A 19,784-nucleotide genomic window follows, 5' to 3' on the forward strand; every position below is an offset into this window, starting at 1 on the left:
TTTTCTTGAGGTTACATGACTGCTGAGTGGTAAGATAGGATCTGAACCCAGGCTGTCCAGCTCCAGAGACTAAGCTCTTTGCCACTACGCTTACTGCAGTAGGCAGAATGTATCTTCCAAAGACAGCTGCGATGTCTCCTAACCCACGTGTACTTTTGCAGTGTGATCTCCCCCACCTCCATCAAGAGGTGGCATCTATTTCTCTACTTCCTTGAATCTGGAAAGGTTCTGTGACTTCTTTGACTTAAAATTCAGAGAAAGTAATGTTGTGCCAGTTCCAAGAAGAGATTTTAATTTCTTGCCTCTTCCAAATCAACCACCAGGTAAGGAGTGCCACTACTGCAAGACCACCAAATGATAAGACCAAGTCATGTGGACAGGCCTGGAGGGTAAGATGCTATTGAGAGAAAGAGAGACAGAGACAGAGAGTCATGGAGAGACAGACAAGTCAAGGAGGAAAGAGCCCCCAAAAACTGAGTGAAGAAGCTACCATGGATGTGGCTGCTCTAGCCCTAGCCACCCCAATGATGTCACGAGGATTAGCCTAGCCCTTCTGAACCTTTTCAAAATTTATAATCCACAGTATCATGAGCAAAGTTAAGCCACTAAGTATTAAGATAGTTTGCATCTTTATTTATACAGCAATGGATAACCAAAATATATCCCATGTATCACGGACTTTGTATGGACTATCTTACTTACTTATCAACACCCCTATTTTATTACTACCTTTTTTTACAAATGAAGAAATTGGTTCAGAGAAGTTAAGTGATTTGCCCAACTTCCTCAATTGTAGAGCCAGTAGTCCAATTTAATGCCAGAACCAAGGCTTTTAATCATTATACAACAGTATCTCTCAAAACACACTTAACTTACCCACTACAAGTACAAACAACAGTATAATTCATGAATTGATAACTGTTACTTTCTTATGTGGCATTTATTCTCAGTGTAAATAAGTGTATACATTATATAGTCTTGATCAATCACTCACTTCAGTAAAATAGTTTATTCCCCACCCATGTAAAAATGATATCAGACAGGTACCTTTTTATTGTCATCCAGAACAGTGTTCATATTTTCAATCCAAACAGCATCCACTGGCCCATCAAATATAATCCATTTGCGGTCATCAGACAAAGAAGATGCTTGCTCTCGGAAAGCATTGGCAAGGACACCATCTGTCCATTCATGGCTTACTTGATCAAAGCACCCATACAGTTGCCCCATGGTGATAGCTTTGGGATTAATGATCTTATACTCCACAGCAAACTCTTCCATCTGGTTGGCTGGACAAGAAGGTCCAACACAAGTTACAAAGTTTCTGGTGAGACCAGAACATTAGACAAGAGTCAATGCCATCTAAAAGGTCAAACAAATTTATCAGCGTGCCATCCAAGGAGAGTCCTTATAAAATTTATACTCAGTCTGTATAAAAATCGGGATAACTGGATAGGCAATGACTTAAATTGTTAGACTATTATAGCTATTAGTTTCTTAACATATTGTCTTCTGACACTCATTTCAAACAAGTCAAATGAGCCAGTCAGATCTAAATAAAGTCTGGGTCTAAAATAACTCAGGCAGTAAAGGAGAGAGATGCCATATAATCAGGTCTCTTTATGTATCTGGTTTTCATGGCTACCCTAGAACCTTGGCTTTGACTTGAGTTGAGGAAACAACGGACAGTAAAAGATGGTTACTTTCCTTTTCCTCTATCTGAAGGGCGAGCTAAGCGCTGAAACCTATTCTTTTGTTGCTCAATAAGTGTTCCCTGAGAAGAGAGCACCAGGACCTAACTGGAAGACACAGGCTGATGGACGGTACATCACATGTATTTAATAACAGAAAATAACCACACTTTTACATGATCCTTCAAAGTAAGGAAAAGCTGGAGTGCATGAACCAAGAACTAAATAAAGAATTGTTCCTGCAGAATCCTGAGGCAAAGACAATGGGGTAGCCTCCTTCCTCTACATTTAGTTTCCTAAACTATACTCAACACCTAAATTACTATTTAAGTTTGAAATGCCCAAATTAGTTTTTAATGTCAAGTCAGTGCTGAAAACAAAAATCTCAAAAATCGAACAGTAACTCAATGTTATTATAAAAAATATTAAAACAAAGCATACTGGAAGGGATTGTGTAAATACAGGCAGAGCAAGGCACCGCTTTTCAAAACCACAGCATTGTGTTTTATAAAAGGGAAAACCTCCAAACTGTTTCTCTGGCAACAGACATAGCTTTTATTTGTTGAGTAGACACTGTGCTAGGTTATTTACCTGTATAATCTCATTTAATTATCACAATGATCCCATTATCACAATGATGCCTCTGGGAAAACAGAGGCAAAGAGAGGTTTAGTAACTTGCCCAAGGTCTGTGTCTGATTCAAAAGTCTGAGGCCTTATCTTCTACATTAAAAGAAAGGAAGGGTAGAAGGAAAGGAGGAGGGAGGGAGGGAAGCAGAGGAGATAGGAGGAAGGGAGAATGGGAGGAAGAAAGAAAGGGAAAGGGAAGACAAAGAAAGAGAGGCAAAGAAGGGGTGGAAAGAAAACAGAAACCATGCAGTGATGTTTTTAGAACAGTTTTGTTTAGGCAAGTAGCAGGAGTTTCCCTCTCACTGGGAAGCTTTTGGAGAAACCACAGTTCAGTATTTGAGAAAATTTCTCCAGCCTTATGATGCACATAAAACCCCCTGTTAGATGCTCTCCCTCTCTTTATTTTCTGCCTACAGACCCCTGTGTGCCATGTTCTATTTCTGCTAGATTGTGACTCTAATGTCACAATCCAGGGATGGCAAAGCTAACAGCCTAGCATCAATCTCTATGGAACCAGTCAACTAAGTGGGGACACCTGTTCTCCCTGGAAGTCAGGGATGTGAGTTTTACCTTCGTATAAATCACCCAGAGCTGCAGCCAACACTTTATAAGCACAGGTCTTGCCACCCATGGGATCTCCAACAATCATATAGCCATGTCTTACCAGCATCATCTCGTAGATCTGGGAGGAAACATCGCGTAAGAAGTTAATCATTGCAAACTTCCCAGAATTGCAATTAGTCAGAAGTCAACAAGGAATGAGGTCTACAGTCTTTTTTTTCATCTATTGTTTAAATATCTTTTGGATGAATAATAATATATGTGTGCATTTCAGATTATTTAAGGGATGAGAAATACTATTTACTCAGCACCTCTCCATGTGCTAAATGTGAAGTGATTCCCCTAAGTCATTTCATTTAATCCACTCAGGCATCATCTTGTGCTCTGTGTGCTGTGCTTAGTCGCTCAGTCGTGTCTGACTCTTTGTGACCCCGTGGAATGCAGCCACCAGGCTCCTCTGTACATGAGGATTCTCCAGGCAAGATTACTGGAGTGGGTTGCCATGCCCTCCTCCAGGGTATCTTCCCAACCCGGGGATTGAACCCAGGTCTCCTGCATTGCAGACAGATTCGTTACCAAGTGAGCCACCAGGCATCATTAACTACTTTCAAATGGTGGGAACACTGAGCCTAAGAGAGGTTAACTAACTTGCCCAAGTTCATCAGTGGTAGGACCAGGATTTGAGCCCGGGCCTCTGATTTCAATGCTGCTAATCTTTTCATTACACCATTTCTACTTGCTTTTAAAGAGGAAAAGGAAACAGTGGTCATTTTAGCAAATTGTATTTCTATTGGAAATTTCCTTTCTCACGGCCTAAATGCTATTCTGACTTAATTTGAATTCTCAATAGATTAAAATGTATTTTATGAGCCAGGAGAGATGCTGTTAAATACAAATGACCTTCCATGTAATTTTAGCCCTTACCCTTGAGAATCAAGAGAGAAGTGGAAGCTCATTTTTTGAATTTTCTAATTGTTTTGTCTGTCTGTGACGAGTAGTCTATGATAATTGAAATGGAAATGCTTTGGTCATTTATATTAATGTGACCTGTTTTCTCTCTCCTTCTAAACTGTGAATCTCTCAGAAAAAGGGAGTACGTGAAGCTTTTTATTTTAAAGATTATGTTCTCATTATTTTTCACCTTCCCTGGAGGAGGAAATGGCAATCCACTCCAGTATTCTTGCCTGGAAAATCCCATGGATAGAGGAGACTGCGGGGCTACAGTCCATATGTTTGCAAAGAGTTAGACATGACTGAACAACTAACACACATTTTTCACCTTGGAAGTGAGTTATACAGAGGGTCTAAATGAAGACAATAGGGGTGGTACAGGTACTGATAAAAGCGAGTCAGCAAATATTTGTTAAACACCTACTATGTGTCAGACACTCTTCTAGATGCTATAGGCACAGAGGATAAAACAAAAAAATCCTCAACCATCCAGTAAGGTTTACATTCAAGTAGGAAAGACATTTCAGATAGAATAAAGATAAGTGAGTTGACTGTGCATTAGAAAGAAGAAAGGCACTTATGCTTCAATAGCCTCTCACCTTCCTCCTCACACATTTTTAAATGGATTACTGAAAGTGAAAACCTCTCAGTCATGTGATACTCTTTGCAACCCCATGGACTATACAGGAAGGATTCCTGTGGGATTCTCCAGGCCAGAATACTGGAGTGGGTAGCTCTTTCCTTCTCCAGGGGATCTTCCCAACCCAAGGATCAAACCCAGGTCTCCCATATTGCAGGCAGATTCTTTACCAGAAGAGCCACCAGGGAAGCCCAAGAATACTGGAGTGGGTAGCCTATCCCTTCTCCAGAGGATCTTCCCGACCCAGGAATTGAACCAGGGTCTCCCACATTACAGGTGGATTCTTTAGCAACTGAGCTGTCAGCAAAGCCCAAAATGAATTATTAAGGTATCAATATAACAGAAGGGATGGTAACTCCATACATATATTTTTGGCTGTGCTGGGTCTTCATTGCATTATGCATTGTGAAGCACAGGCTTAGTTGCCCTGTAGCATGTAGGATTTTAGTTTCCCACCCAGGGATTCGACCTGAGTCCCCTGTATTGGAAGGTGAATTTTTAACTACTGGATCACCAGGGATCTCCCCATACGTTTTGTTTTTGAAAACTGGTACTACAATATTTAAATTATATAAAAGTTTACCTGTAGGTCAGTTTACCTGTATTTCGATTACTTCGAAATACATAAAGAGTAAGATAAGTGGATTATGGATGTACAGATAAGTGATAAAGCAAGTGTTATAAAATGTTCAATATAAAATCTCAGGTGGGTACATAGGTATTCTCAGCAAAATACTTTCAATTTTTCTGCATGTTTAAAATAGTCATAATAAAATACTGAAAATAAAGACTCATGTTTAGTTAAAAAAATAATCTATAAATAGTACCATTATCTTCATTACCATAGTTTGGCCTCAGGGCAAACAAGAGGGAGGGAGCACAGCCCCATTCATCATCAGAAAATTGGATTAAAGGTTTACTGAGTATGGCCCTACCCATCAGAACAAGATCCAGTTTCCCCCTCAGTCAGTCTCTCCCATCAGAAAGCTTCCATAAGCCTCTTATCTTTTTCCATCAGAGGGCAGACAAAATGAAAAACACAAAAAACTAACCAACATGATCACAGAGACCACAGCCTTGTCGAACTGAATGAAACTGAATGAAATGAAACTGAATGAAATGAGTCAAGCCATGTAGGACCACCGAAGATGGACAGGTCATGGTGGAGAGTTCTGACAACATATGGTCCACTGGAGAAGGGAATGACAAACCACTTCAGTATTCTTGCCTTGAGAACCCCATGAACAGTGTGAAAAGGCAAAAAGATAGGACACTGAAAGATGAACTCCCTAGGTTGCTGGGTGCCCAAAATGCTACTGGAGATCAGTGGAGAAATAACTCCAGAAGGAATAAAGAGATGGAGCCAAAGCAAAAACAACACCCAGTTGTTGATGTGACTGGTGATGGAAGTAAAGTCCGATGCTGTGAAAAGCAATATTGTGTAGGAACCTGGAATGGTAAGCCTATGAATCAAGACAAATTGGAAGTGGTCAAACAGGAGATGGCAAGACTGAACATTAACATTTTAGGAATCAGCAAACTAAAATGGACTGTAATGGGTGAATGTAACTCAGATGGCCATTATATCTACTGCTGTGGGCAAGAATCCTTAGAAGAAATGGAGTAGCCATCATAGTCAACAAAAGAGTCTGAAATGCAGTATTTGGATACAATCTCAAAAATGACAGAATGAGCTTTGTTCATTTCCAAGGCAAACCATTCAATATCATAGTAATCCAAGTTTATGCCCTGAGCCGAAGAAGTTGAAGTTGAATGTTTCTATGAAGACCTACAAGACCTTTTAGAACTAACACCCACAAAGATGTCCTTTTCATTATAGGGGACTGGAATGAAAAAGTAGGAAGTCAGGAAACACCTGGAATAACAGGAATTTGGCCTTGGAGTACAGAATGAAACAGGGCAAAGGCTAATAAGAGTTTTGCCAAGAGAACACACCGGTCATAGCAAACACCCTCTTCCAACAACACAAGAGAAGACTCTTCACAGGGACATCACCAGATGATCAATACCGAAATCAGACTGCTTATATTCTTTACAGCCAAAGATGGAGAAACTCTATACAGCCAGCAAAAACAAGACTGGGAGATGATTGTGGCTCAGATCATGAACTCCTTATTGCCAAATTCAGACTTAAATTGAAGAAAGCAGGGAAAACCACTAGACCATTCAGGTATGACCTAAATCCAATCCCTTATGATTATACAGTGGAGGTGACAAATAGATTCAAGGGATTAGATCTTATAGAGTGCCTGAAGAACTATGGACAGAGGTTCATGATATTGTACAGGAGGCAGTGATCAAGACCATCCCCAAGAAATAGAAATGCAAAAAGGCAAAATGGTTGTCTGAGGAGGTCTTACAAATAGCTGAGAAAAGAAAAGACGTGATAGGCAAAGGAGAAAAGGAAAGTTACACCCATTTGAATGCAGAGTTCCAGAGAATAGCAAGAAGTGATAAGAAAGCCTTCCTCAGTGATTAATGCAAAGAAATAGGGGAAAACAATAGAATGGGAGAAACTAGAGATCTCTTCAAGAAAATTAGAGATACCAAGGGAACATTTCATGCAAAGATGGGCTCAGTAAAGGATAGAAATGGTATGGACCTAACAGAAGCAGAAGATATTAAGAAGAGGTAGCAAGAGTACACAGAAAAACTATACAAAAAAGATCTTCATGACCCAGATAACCACAATGGTGTGATCACTCACCTAGAGCCAGATATCCTGGAATGTGAAGTCAAGTGGGCCTTAGGAAGTATCACTAGGAACAAAGCTAGTGAAGGTGGTGGAATTCCAGTTGAGCTATTTCAAATCTTAAAAGATGATGCTGTGAAAATGCTACACTCAATATGCCAGAAAATTTGGATAACTCAGCAGTGGCCACAGCACTGGAAAATGTCAGTTGTCATTCCAATCCCAAAGAAGTGCAATGCCAACGAATGTTCAAACTACTGCTCAATTGCACTCATCTCACACGCTGGCAAAGTAATTCTCAATATTCCCCAAGCCAGGCTTCAACAGTACGTGAACCGTGAACTTCCAGATGTTCAAGCTGGTTTTAGAAAAGGCAGAGGAGCCAGAGATCAAATTGCCAACATCTGTTGGGTCATCGAAAAAGCAAGAGAGTTCCAGAAAAACATCTACTTCTGCTTTATTGACTACGCCAAAACTACACCAAAGCCTTTGACTATGTGGATCACAGTAAACTGTGGAAAATTCTTAACGATATAGGAATACCAGACCACCTGACCTGCCTCCTGAGAAATCTGCATGCAGGTCTAGAAGCAACAGTTAGAACTGGACATGGAACAACAAACTGGTTCCAATTCGGGAAAGGAGTACTTCAAGGCTGTATATTGTCACCCTGCTTATTTCAGTTATATGCAGAGTATATCATGCGAAATGCTGGGCTGGATGAAGCACAAGCTGGAATCAAGATTGCTGGGAGAAATAACAATAACCTCAGATATGCAGATGACCCCACCTTTATGGCAGAAAATGAAGAGGAACTGAAGAGCCTCTTGATGAAAGTGAAAGAGGAGAGTGAAAAAGTTGGCTTAAAACTCAACATTCAGAAAACTAAGATCATGGTATCCGGTCCCATCACTTCATGGCAAAGAGATGGGGAAACAATGGGAACAGTGAGAGACTTTATTTTCTTGGGCTCCAAAATCACTGCAGATAGTGACTGCAGCCATGAAATTAAAAGACACTTGCTCCTTGAAAGAAAAGTTATGACCAACTTTGACAGCATATTAAAAAGGTGTTGTTAATATTACTTTGCCAACAAAGGTCTGTCTAGTCACAGCTATGGTTTTTCCAGTAGTCATGTATCGATGTGAGAGTTGGACTATAAAGAAAGCTGAGCACCAAAGAATTGATGCTTTGGAACCGTGGTGTCGGAGAAGACTCTTGAGAGTCCCTTGGGCTTCAAGGAGATCCAACCAGTCCATCCTAAAGAAATCAGTCCTGAATATTCATTGGAAGGATTGATGCTGAAGCTGAAACTCCAATACTTTGGCCACCTGTTGCAAAGAACTGACTCATTTGAAAAGACCCTGATGATGGAAGGCAGGAGCAGAAGGGGACGACGGGGGTAGATGGTTGGATGGCATCAACGACTTGATGGACATGAGTTTGAGTGAGCTCCAGGAGTTGGTGATGGACAGGGAAGCCTGAAGTGCTGCAGTCCATGCGTTTGCAAAGAGTTGGACACAGCTGAGTGACTGAACTCACTGAACTGAACTGATATATAGTGCATCTATAAAATCCCAGTGAATATTTGGGATTCAATATTGGGTTAGATGAATTGTGTCAAAACTACCACACTTGATGACATAGTAGGGGAAAATATTATTCTTAAAGATAATTTTTTCAGTAATTTTAAAAAATTAATTAATTTATTTTTGGCTGTGCTGGGTCTTTGTTGCTGCATGGGCTTTTCTCTAGTTGTGGCAAGCAGGGGCTACTCTCTAGTTGTGGTGTGCAGGCTGCAAATTGCAATGACTTTTGTTATTGAGGAGCATAGGCTCTAGAGCTTGTGGGCTTCAGCAGTTGCGGCACATGGGCTCAGCAGTTTTGGCTCCTGGGTCCTAGAACACAGGCTCAATAGTTACAGTTCATGGGCTTAACTGCTCTGCAGCGTGTGGGATCTTCCTGGATCAGGGATTGAATCTGTGTCTCCTGCGTTGACAGGTGGATTCTTTACCACTGAGCCACCAAGGAAGCCCTGGGAAAAATTTTTATTCCTAGAAATTTTATTCTGATTTGGAATCTGGAGACCTGGGTCCTAACCTTGATCTTTGATTCTAAATAACAACATGATTTTGTGAAATGATGATGCTTCGCCTGTCTGTGGAGATGGCGCGGTTGACAATGATACAGTAATCAGGCACTATATCTGGCAATTTACATATTTGTTGTCTCAGTATTACTCTGTGGGAAAGGTTTTACTGCCTTTATTTTATAGATGAGGAAATGGGCTCAGAATGGTGAACTAACTTGCCTAAAATCTCACAGCAAAAAACGGAAGGGGGTGAGATTTGAAACTAGGTCTATATGAATCCAAATCTGTTCCCTCTCTGGATGCCAGTGTTCTTATGGGGCCAAACGCCAGATGGCATTTAAGTCCCTTGTAATTCTGTCCTATGATTCTGCAGAAAAAGTGCATTTGAGACTTATATTATTCAGTTTATATCTTTAAGGTAGTTTTACATAGAAAGCAATCATAGGGAAGGAAACCTGAAATTAGGTGAAGTTTCACTAAGGTTCTCCAGGATTGAGACTGTAGAGACATTTCTTTCATGTATTAATAACAGCACCTTGATTTTCCCTGAGGAACCACCACTTTATGTTTCAGTCCACATGACTTGACTTGGGTAGCTCTGACTCCTGACTCCATCTCCACTTCTGGCAGAGGTGGGGTATTATTGTCTCCTTCTTATCTTTATAATTGGTTCAGGGATGGTCGTGTGACTTTATCAACACCATTCAAAGCAAATCTTGAGACTTTTTGCTGAGGACACTCTGAGAGTGATGTTCTTTTTCCTTCTGGACTTGAACATGAGACAATTTAAGTCTGAGGTTACTGGGGGCCTAACTGAGAATGAGTTTTTCATGCAGAGAGAAGCAGAATCCAGACATGAAGAGAGATGGATTCCTGATGACATTATCTAAATAAAATCTGTATCCCACTATGCCTGAGGCCAACATATTTCTGGACTTTTTCAAGTTAGGTGAGTAAATTCCCTTTTATTGACTAAGACAATTTAAATTGAATTTCTGTCATTGGGAGGGTGCTTCCCTCATAGCTCAGTTTGTAAAGAATCTGCCTGCAATGCAGGAGACCCCGGTTTGATTCCTGGGTTGGGAAGCTCCCCTGGAGAAGGGATAGGCTACTTGCTCCAGTATTCTTGGGCTTCCCTTGTGGCTCTTCTGGTAAAGAATCTGCCTGCAATGTGGGAGACCTGGGTTCGATCCCTGGGTTTGGAAGATCCCCTGGAGAAGGGAAAGGCTACCCACTCCAGTATTCTGGCCTGGAGAATTCCATGGACTGTATAGTCCATGGGGTTGCAAAGAGCCAGACACAAGTGAGCGACTTTCATGCTCACATTCTATCACTGGGAAACATTGCTTTGACTAATTCAAACCACAATGCCCAGAAAGGTTCTATTTCATCCCTAAATTAAAAAAAAAGAAACCCCAGGGAAGATGGTGATAGGAAAAATATTGGATTTTAAATATCAACTCCTGGAAATGAAAACTGAAGGCACAATGGATTATTAAGTTGTCTTCATTTCTACCTCAAGCTCTAATGAGGCATTTCCAATTACAATCAGCTCAGTTCCAATTTACCATAGTTCTTTCTGACTTCTGACCTCAGCAAACAATAAACTGGTACATTTCCACATAGGTACATGGAACCAACCTGGATAATTTTCCCAATAAACCAAGGTACTGGCTGAAGTTTCATCTTTTTGATGTTCGCATTTAGTACTTCCATAAAAACTTCATAGTCTGGCTGTGGAAGAATAACTCCAGGAAACAAATCTGATATAATTCCCTGTTAACAGAAATTCAAGATGTGAAAAGGATGAATTATCAGATATATAACCTCAACATTGTTTTAAAATGGAATCTACAAATAGCAGGAATCCTCGGAAAATTGCAAACCTCAGTTTTCCTGTACCAAAATCATATACCTTATCCACAATTACAAATTCTGACAATATTTGTTAAACATGATGTTTCTTCCCAATAATTTAAAAAGTCAGCAAATAGCTAATGTCTGTGCTATTTCAGTCATTACACTAGGAATGAACAAAACAGCCATGATTTCTGTCTTTAAGAGCTTATAGTCTAGTAAGGAAGATAGGTGTTAAAATAGTTACAAAACTAATTATATTTGATATAAACAACTAACTACTCACCCTCAATAGCAAATATTATCCTATCAGTGAAAGTATTTTTATTAAAAATCAAGAATTAGGGATATTGCTATTACCATTATTACTTAATATTTGGGGGAGGGTATCTGGCAATAGGGATGCTGGCCAGAGAATGGAAAGGATGTAAGGAGTGGAACAGGTACCAAAATTTTTTTTCATCTTGGGAAGTAGAATCTCAGTGCTTAGCCAAGGTCCCAAACCATTGCATACCTGAAACAGAGGGACATCTTGAGCCAAGAACTTGGCCAGGTTGACATCAAGCAAGGCCCGGAGCAGCAGGACACTCTCATTCTCCTCTGGGTACTTGAGTTTCAGGTTGCCAGCAGCAGTGAGCACAGACTTGACGGCACGCATGCCATAGTCATAGTGATGCTGGGAGGAGAGTTGCTCTGAACACAGGCGGTAGGTTGCAACAATCTTCTGAGCAAGACTGGGAGGGCAAAGACATGTCTGCAGACCCTCCAGTAAGGACCATGTCCTGCTCAGCAGACATTCCCAACATGTTATGCCCTGTCCCTTCAGAAGCCAGGCTTGCCCATGAACGTGATGGAAAAATCTTATCATTTGAAGATTTCTTCATAGAGTTACCATAATGAGCTAAGGAAGCACTATAACTCTCTTTCAAAGGTAGGATGAAAAACAGCAAGCACATACATAACTAATATGTACTGTATAAGAAATTGTGTGTGTTTATACTTTTTTTGTGTATATACGAGTGTATGTGTATGCCACTCATATACACATTTGGGAAGATTACATTGAATGATTAACAATGTTAGTGCCTGTAGAGTGGGACTACTAAAGGACACAATGGGGACACTCAATTTTGCACTTCTGTAACATGACAATTTTTTTCAATATCCATCTTTTAAGAAAACCAACTCAAAAATTAATATACTCAGCACATAATACATGTATGCTCATGTGCACTACCATATCTTATTCTTCCTGAGCGCATGTGTGTGTATGTTGTGTGTGTTAGTCGTTCAGTTGTGCCTGACTCTTTGTGACGCCATGGACTATAGCCCACCAGGCTCCTCTGTCCATGAGATTTTCCAGGCAAGGATACTGGAGTGGGTTGCCATTTCCTTCTCCAGGGGATCTTTCCAACCCAGGGATCGAACCTGGGTCTCCTGCACTGCAGGCAGATTCTTTACCGACTGAGCTACAAGGCATAGGGGACCACATTTCCCAGCCTTCCCCACAGGGGTGGCCACATCACTGACTCCTAGCCAGTGGCATATGAATGAAGTGGAAGTATGCCACTTTGAGGGCTGGTCCATAAAAACCTCCTCCATAAGCTTCTCCATGCTCATGTGTTATAGCTGTGAGATATGTTACTTGGGTTCCTTGGGGAAGAACTCCCCCGATCACAGACACCCATTTTGGATTTCCAGGGAGTGAAAAATAAAACTTTTACTATGCTAAGCCACTGGAATTTGGAGATCAGGTTTACCCTAACTAATGTACTGATGCGTGTTTTCCTTGTAGGACTCCTGTCTAACAAGACTGATTTACTTTTAAAGCAAAGACTGTGTTGCTCACTAGCACCTAGGACTGGGCAGGGCATGAGGTAGGTGGCTCAATGAAGGTTTGCCAATTGAATAAATGAATTGAACAGGCAAATCAATGTAAGCCAAGTCTCCTATAGAAGACAATAAATTAAACCTCTTATGACCGAGGCAGCCTCTTAGCCTAGGAAGGATGACACACTCCATTGAGAACATCTATAGCCCCGTGCATTAACAGCAATGACCTCCAGACCACAAAGACACTTTGGGCCTTGTGGAAATATCTGTGGTAACAAAAAAATCAATTGATTATGGCCAAGCAATGTGAAAAGACAAATGTAAAATTTGAAATAGATCAATAAAAGCCATTTTACAGTGAATATTCACAATTCTGGTTATATGTGAAAAAGACACTGATGCCTGTGTATGCCTGCGTCTCAGAAAACTGGGTAATACTTGAATGAGAGATAATCAAGTTGATTGGAGTAAATAAATATTATATTGATAACAAAGTTAATTCTAAATTATATTAATTTTTCCTCTTCAATCTTGGTCAATAACAACTCAATCTTGAAATAATTTCATGTCTTTCAGTCATTTAGGAATGTGTGTGTGTGTGTTAACAGTGAGGGATAGAGGAGAAATGAGTGAGTCTTCTTTAGAAGTAGTCCAGGTATATATAAAGGGAGTGGAGGGCTCTTTCTTGGGAATCTTGGCTATTTCCTAGTCAGAGAAGGGGTCAAGACCAAGACCAGGGCTATGTGCATTCAGAAAAACTTGTGAGTAAAAGCATATACCTCAAGTTTCTCTTTTCTGTTTTCCAATGGACAATTTACGTTGAATACACCCTACAAAAAGTCATTCCATCACTCTGGAAAGCCAATATAACGTACCTTCTGGAGTCTAGAAATCCCATAGAGTAGAGGGAGATTTCTCCAATGAGGGCATAATCTGGCACCATCATGGCCACTGTCCGAAATAAGGCCTGGAAAAGAAATGCCATTCAGAACCTAAATGTGTAAGGCGAAAACTGGGGAAGGCACGTCTAAAGAGGCAAAGAGAAATAACATGATCATTCAGACCACCCAGTGATAATTAAGGAAAGGAGGGCTGGAGGACAAATCAGTGCAGAGAGACTGTCTTTACCAGATGAATCCACAGCTCCACGAACCTCCCCACTAGCCTTGTTCAAATACATTGGGTCCCTCAGTGGTTGTGTGGAAGGCCTTAGGTGCTGGTATCCTAGCAACACTTCATCCTCCTATGCCAAATGGAGTTTCAATAGTTTCATTCAACTATTGGAGCTTGCTGGTATTCAATGTAGACAGCAGAAGTCATTCAGGGATGCAGGGTAATTACATATCAGAAGAATCCTGAAGTTAGACAGATCTTGATTTAAAAAATCAAGTCCTTGTTCTGCTACATACCAACTGTAGGTAAGTTAGGTAACCCCTCTAGACCTCAGGTCTTTCACCTCAAAATGGTCTAACAACTACGCCCTCTGCATAGTTATCATGAGACAAATAATATTATATAAGTCAAGTGCTTAAAAAGGTGTGTAGCACATAGTAAGGGCTCAGAAAACATCAGGTATTGTTATTAATGGGGCTTTCCAGGTGACGCTACTGTTAAAGAACCCACCTGCCAATGCAGGGGACATAAGAGACATGGGTTCAATCCCTGGGGTGGGGGGGCTGGAGATCCCCTGGAGGAGGCCATGGCAACCCACTCCAGTATTCTTGCCTGGAGAATCCCATGGACAGAGGAGCCTGGTGGGCTATAGACCATAGGGTTGCAAAGAGTCAGACATGACTGAAGCGACTTTGTAACTTAGAGGAGAAGAGACTTGCCTAAGCCATGCAGTTAGAGGTAGAGCCAAGACTAGAATCCAGACTTCCTGACACCAACCCTGAGTGCTTTCTACTAGGCCAAACTGTCTCATGAATGTTGTTTATGCAGATCTAGCATGGTTGTTAGCTGGGAGGGATATAGAAGGGACTTACAACAATTGTGCATTATAAAATGAGAAATGTGGTTTGAAATTCTACTTTGGTGTTCACTGGTCTATGTTGACCTAGAGAAATAGGGTCACTCTTAGGGATTTCCTTGACTTCTTTTCTATTCCCAGGGAGGAGGAGGAGTGGTATGTTTGAATTAGATTCCAGGAACTAACCAGAATGCATTTCCAGCAGATGGAGCATCATGTGCTAATGTGAATTTGGGTTTTTGTCCAGGTCTCTCTTGCATCTTTCACTTGAAGGAAAGAAGCAATAATTTGAAAGAAAATCCATAAAGAAGTGGGTCTTGAAGTCTCCCTTTCTTCATGTAGTTGGGGTGCTAGATACTCCAAAGGTGGAGACCCAGGCACTTTGCAATTTGGGTTTTTTTCATTTATGAGAGCAGCATGCTAAGGTCATTTAGTGCCTGTCCCCTTGAAGATGGCCTGGCTGGCATTCTCTCTTCCCTACTTCAGAGGCACTTGCCTTTTCTCACAGCAGCAGGGACAACGCTTATTGCCATGGTTGTAGCTCAGGCCAGTTCAGCAATAGGTCTCGAGGACATATTCTCTCTCGTGTTATCTCTCTAGCTGGTTGGAACATCCTGCTTTGGTGTGGACACCACTTGGGCCTAACTAGCTGAGCTCCATGTGCTCTAGTCTTGGTTTGCCAGCATACTCTGTGTTGAACTCTGATGCTCTCTTATATGCTGATCTGTTTTATTTGGTCTACAATGATTTTATTTTGCCTACGATGATTTTAGTTTTTGCATTAAGCCAGGATCTAAAAATAAGATCTTATGTAACAATCCAAATTTCTGTTTTTTCCTGAAAAATGAGAAGGTCCCACAATTCCCGCTTGGCCAGAGTAGGCTGGGGATAATAAGTAGGGCCTGCTGCCTCTAGGTAGGATATCTGTCAGAGTCTCTATCAGGCCTATTTGGCTTTTCTCATTTATATGAACTGTCTGACCCTTGTAGACAACAGAAATAGTGACACTTATTCCAGTGTTCACTGTTTTCTCTTTGCCATTGGTTATTATGGTATATATTTTCTCCCACCTCATGAAAGTTAGAGTTGGGGAAATGATTTGAGTTCTGAAGCCAAGTAACATCTTCACTTCTCATAGTTGAAAAATGTCACATGGTCTACTACTTGGCTTCTCTGTGAGATGCCTGGATACTTCCAAAGGTTTCTATATGATAAAGTACACCCAGTATTTCCCACTTTGATGTTTACCTTGAGGTTATCTGGCAGCTCAGCCCTGCCAGCATACCCAGGGTTCATGGTGATGAAGACGGCACAAGTTGGGTTTAGAGAGAGCTCAGTGCCTTCAAAGATGAATGTCTTTAGCTTCCGGATAATGGCTTGTTGAATGCTGAGAATCTGTTGAGCTACCACAGACAGTACTTCTACCTGGAGTGAGAATGGCTGGTTGATTTAAGCTCCTGCTTCTGATGACCACCCACCCCACTCTGCCACAGTATCCTTCACCTAGTGAACCCCACCACCTGAGAATAAGACCTTTGCATTCAAAGTCAGGAGCATGATTTAGAGTTTTGGGAAAAGAACAGAAAACTGGTGTGTATATGCATGCATATGTGTGTGTGTATGCATGTGTGTTTGTGTGTATGTAAGTAGTTTCCATAGGATTTTATCTTTGTTCCTGTACCTAGCATAATACTTCACCCATAGTACGGATGTATGGTGTTTATTGGTTCAAATTGCATGTTTACATTCCCTAATCTCAACAGCTACCCAAATAGAATTAACCACTCATTCATTTGTGATGACTCCTTTGTACCACTGGTATAGACTTCGCTCATATTCTACTTGTATCATTTAATTTTCATCTCCCTGGGCTGAACTATAACAGTCTAGAGGGCAAAACTGTTTCTTGCTCATCTCTGTATTATGAACACATACACAATATCTGACATAGGGTAGTTGCTCAATAAATTTTTGAATGAGCAAGTGAGTGAATGAATTTGGTGAGAATGCTTATGTATACCCTAGGCATTTTGTCTCCTTAGGGCTGTTTTTGTTTGGTTCATGGGGTACTTACTTTGTGCAAGGGGCCATAGAGGAGACATAAGCCCTGTCACTGAGGAACTGAGAGCCAAGAAAAAAAGCCCCTGCATGTCCAAACCCTTTATTCAGCAGCCTAGTAGCAGGGTTACCTCAATCCTGTTGAACTCATCAAAGCAGGCCCATGCTCCAGCCTGGGCTAGTCCTTTGAAAAATTTCCCCATGGCTTTGTAATCCAGACCATCAGAGCAGTTGAAGACCACACACTATGGAGAGAGAGGATGTTGGCTCCATTTAGGATGTGTATCTTCCCATCTGAATCACCCTGCACCTTGAAACAGAGGTGGGGCTCCCCTCTTCTCATTCTACTGGAGGAGCTGGGGCCCCACTCTGCCTGGTACTCTAAGCCATCTTGAGCTTCATGCCAACTTCCCTGGATACAGCTCCACAGAGGGACGGGAAAGGAGTGTGAGGATGGACAGCATTTCCCTACCTGCTTGGCCAAAGCTTTGGCCAGATCTTTGGTGGTTTCTGTCTTGCCTGTCCCAGCTGGACCCTCTGGGGCTCCTCCAAGGTTCAGCTTCAAAGCCCCCATCAGCGTCCTAAGGGGAAGAAAATAAGAACTCAATGCCATGTCCTAAGGTACAAGAAATAAACTGGCTTTTGGTTTATTTTGTTTTGACTCAAGTAATTAAACATGATTTTCCCTGATTATATGGGCAATACATCATCATCATAAAAACTTCTATTTTACTCGGTGTTGTAAACTTGGTGCCTGGTATATGGGTGGCACCTATAAGCATTTGTTTGAATGAATGATTGAATGGATAAATGAATATATACATACCAAATGACAACCTAGACAGCATATTAAAAGGAGAGACATTACTTTGTCAACAAAGGTCCATCTAGTCAAAGCTATGGTTTTTCCAGTAGTCATGTATGGATGTGAGAGTTGGATTATAAAGAAAGCTGAGTGCCGAAGAATTGATCCTTCTGAACTGTGGTTCTGGAGAAGACTCTTGAGAGTCCCTTGAACAGTAAGGAGATCCAACCAGTCCATCCTAAAGGAAATCAGTTCTGAATTTTCTTTGGAAGGACTGATGCTGAAGCTGTAACTACAATATTTTGGCCACCTGATGTGAAGAACTGACTCACTAGGAAAGACCCTGATGCTGGGAAAGATTGAAGGCAGAGGAGAAGGGAATGACAGAGGATGACATGGTTGGATGGCATCACTGAGTGGATGAACATGAGTTTAAGTAAGCTCTGGGAGTTGGTGATGGACAGGGAAGCCTGTACTGCTGCAGTCCATGGGGTTGCAGAGAGTTAGACATGACTGAGCGACTGAACTGAACTGATACTAAATGAATCAAATGAAAGCGAAAAACCCTCTGCATTCCAAAGATCACCGATGCTAATGGAATAATGAAAAATAAATATATTTCTCCCACTAGATTATGAACTCTTGTGTTCAGAACCCATTGTTCAGTTCCATTTGGGAGGCACAAGATAAATATTAGAAATGAATGATATGTCAACTGTGGTTCCACAGCCCTATGTATGAGCCTCTATAATTTCAGTTAACGCACTTTCTTATAATCACCTGAGTGTGTCTCTCTCCCCTACCCCATTAGGTTGAGGATTCCTGGAGGTCACACATCATGCACAGTAGTTCAAGAAATGGTTGTTGAATAGTGAGTAGAATAGATAAATGATTGAAGAAGTCATAGAACATAGAAAACAAGTGATTGAGGACTTTGAAAGAAAAAAAATACTCAAGTACTACCTTTATAATTCAAAAGTTGCACTCTAACAATATATAAAATCAAAGAGAAATCTAAACATCACAGAACTGACAAATTCACAAAGTCCAAGTTTCTAAAGTTATGAATTCCAAGGAAAGTGGCAAAGCAATTTGCTGAGCACAGAATGGCCCAATCTCTTCATCAGACTGGGTAGCAGAGCTCAGAGACTCCTTGCCTGGGTCCTTTACCTGGCCCCTTTTCTATCTCTTGGCCATGGGATCTCCTGGCACCTTTTTGATTTCTGCCAATGGAGAGCTTTCTTTCTTAAGCACTGTGCCATTTTCAAGGATAGGCATCAATGTTCTAATTGTTGGTTTGAACACAATACTTTGCTTTAGGACTCCTACTGGGTTCTCATGTATTCCTAAGGCCTAAAATGCCCATCTGAGAGACCACAGTGACTAAGGTAAAAATTCTAAAATCTGAGGCTCTAGAATACAGAAGGTAAAGGTAGCAAATTCAAGCTGCTCCAAACTTCTTTCTCAGATTTTCCTTTTGGAATTCCCTATTAACCCTTCAGACCTGGGGAGGCCCAGAGTTTACCTGTAGCAGCGGTCAGTGAGGGGTGTGATCACCAGCCGGGGGGAGTTTCCCAGGTACTCATAGCCGTACAAGGCTTCTGTAGTAATCATCTGCACCTGTACATCCTTGGAGTCCCAGTAATAGCGCAGTTGGGAGATCCACTGGAAATCGTTCAGATCACAGACGTTGTCCTCAGATAACTTGGCTACCACATCACGAGCTGTGTGGACACAGACATGGAAACACACTTGCAGAGTCATTGGCATCCTCCCATCTTCATGGATTCCTCAGAAGGGTCTGAGGATGTCATCAAGACCACTCTATCTCAACAATTTTAGGTTCAACTACCCTCTCTGCCCATCTCTAAACTTCAAGCAACATCTTTATTTATATACTATATAAATATATAGTATTGGGTTGGCCAAAAAGTTCCTTCAGTTTTAAATTAAGAAAAAAAAGACACATTTTTAAAAATTTTCAC

General features: G+C 41.1%; 1 protein-coding gene across 1 annotated transcript in view; it reads right to left on the minus strand.

Annotated features, from left to right (window-relative positions):
* The window catches only part of DNAH3 (dynein axonemal heavy chain 3), a 240,635-nt gene that overhangs the window by 118,549 nt on the left and 102,302 nt on the right, over nt 1-19,784 (minus strand). Inside the window, exons 29-37 of the mRNA XM_061152967.1 lie at nt 19,325-19,523; nt 17,467-17,575; nt 17,126-17,239; nt 16,185-16,361; nt 13,843-13,934; nt 11,649-11,868; nt 10,919-11,053; nt 2,891-3,002; nt 1,048-1,289 (exon numbers count right to left, since the gene is read on the minus strand). Of these exons, the coding sequence (XP_061008950.1) occupies nt 1,048-1,289; nt 2,891-3,002; nt 10,919-11,053; nt 11,649-11,868; nt 13,843-13,934; nt 16,185-16,361; nt 17,126-17,239; nt 17,467-17,575; nt 19,325-19,523 (1,400 nt within the window). The remainder of the gene's footprint in view (nt 1-1,047; nt 1,290-2,890; nt 3,003-10,918; nt 11,054-11,648; nt 11,869-13,842; nt 13,935-16,184; nt 16,362-17,125; nt 17,240-17,466; nt 17,576-19,324; nt 19,524-19,784) is intronic.

The sequence above is a fragment of the Dama dama genome, chromosome 10 (assembly GCF_033118175.1).
Source record: "Dama dama isolate Ldn47 chromosome 10, ASM3311817v1, whole genome shotgun sequence".
NCBI classification, from domain to species: Eukaryota; Metazoa; Chordata; class Mammalia; order Artiodactyla; family Cervidae; genus Dama; species Dama dama.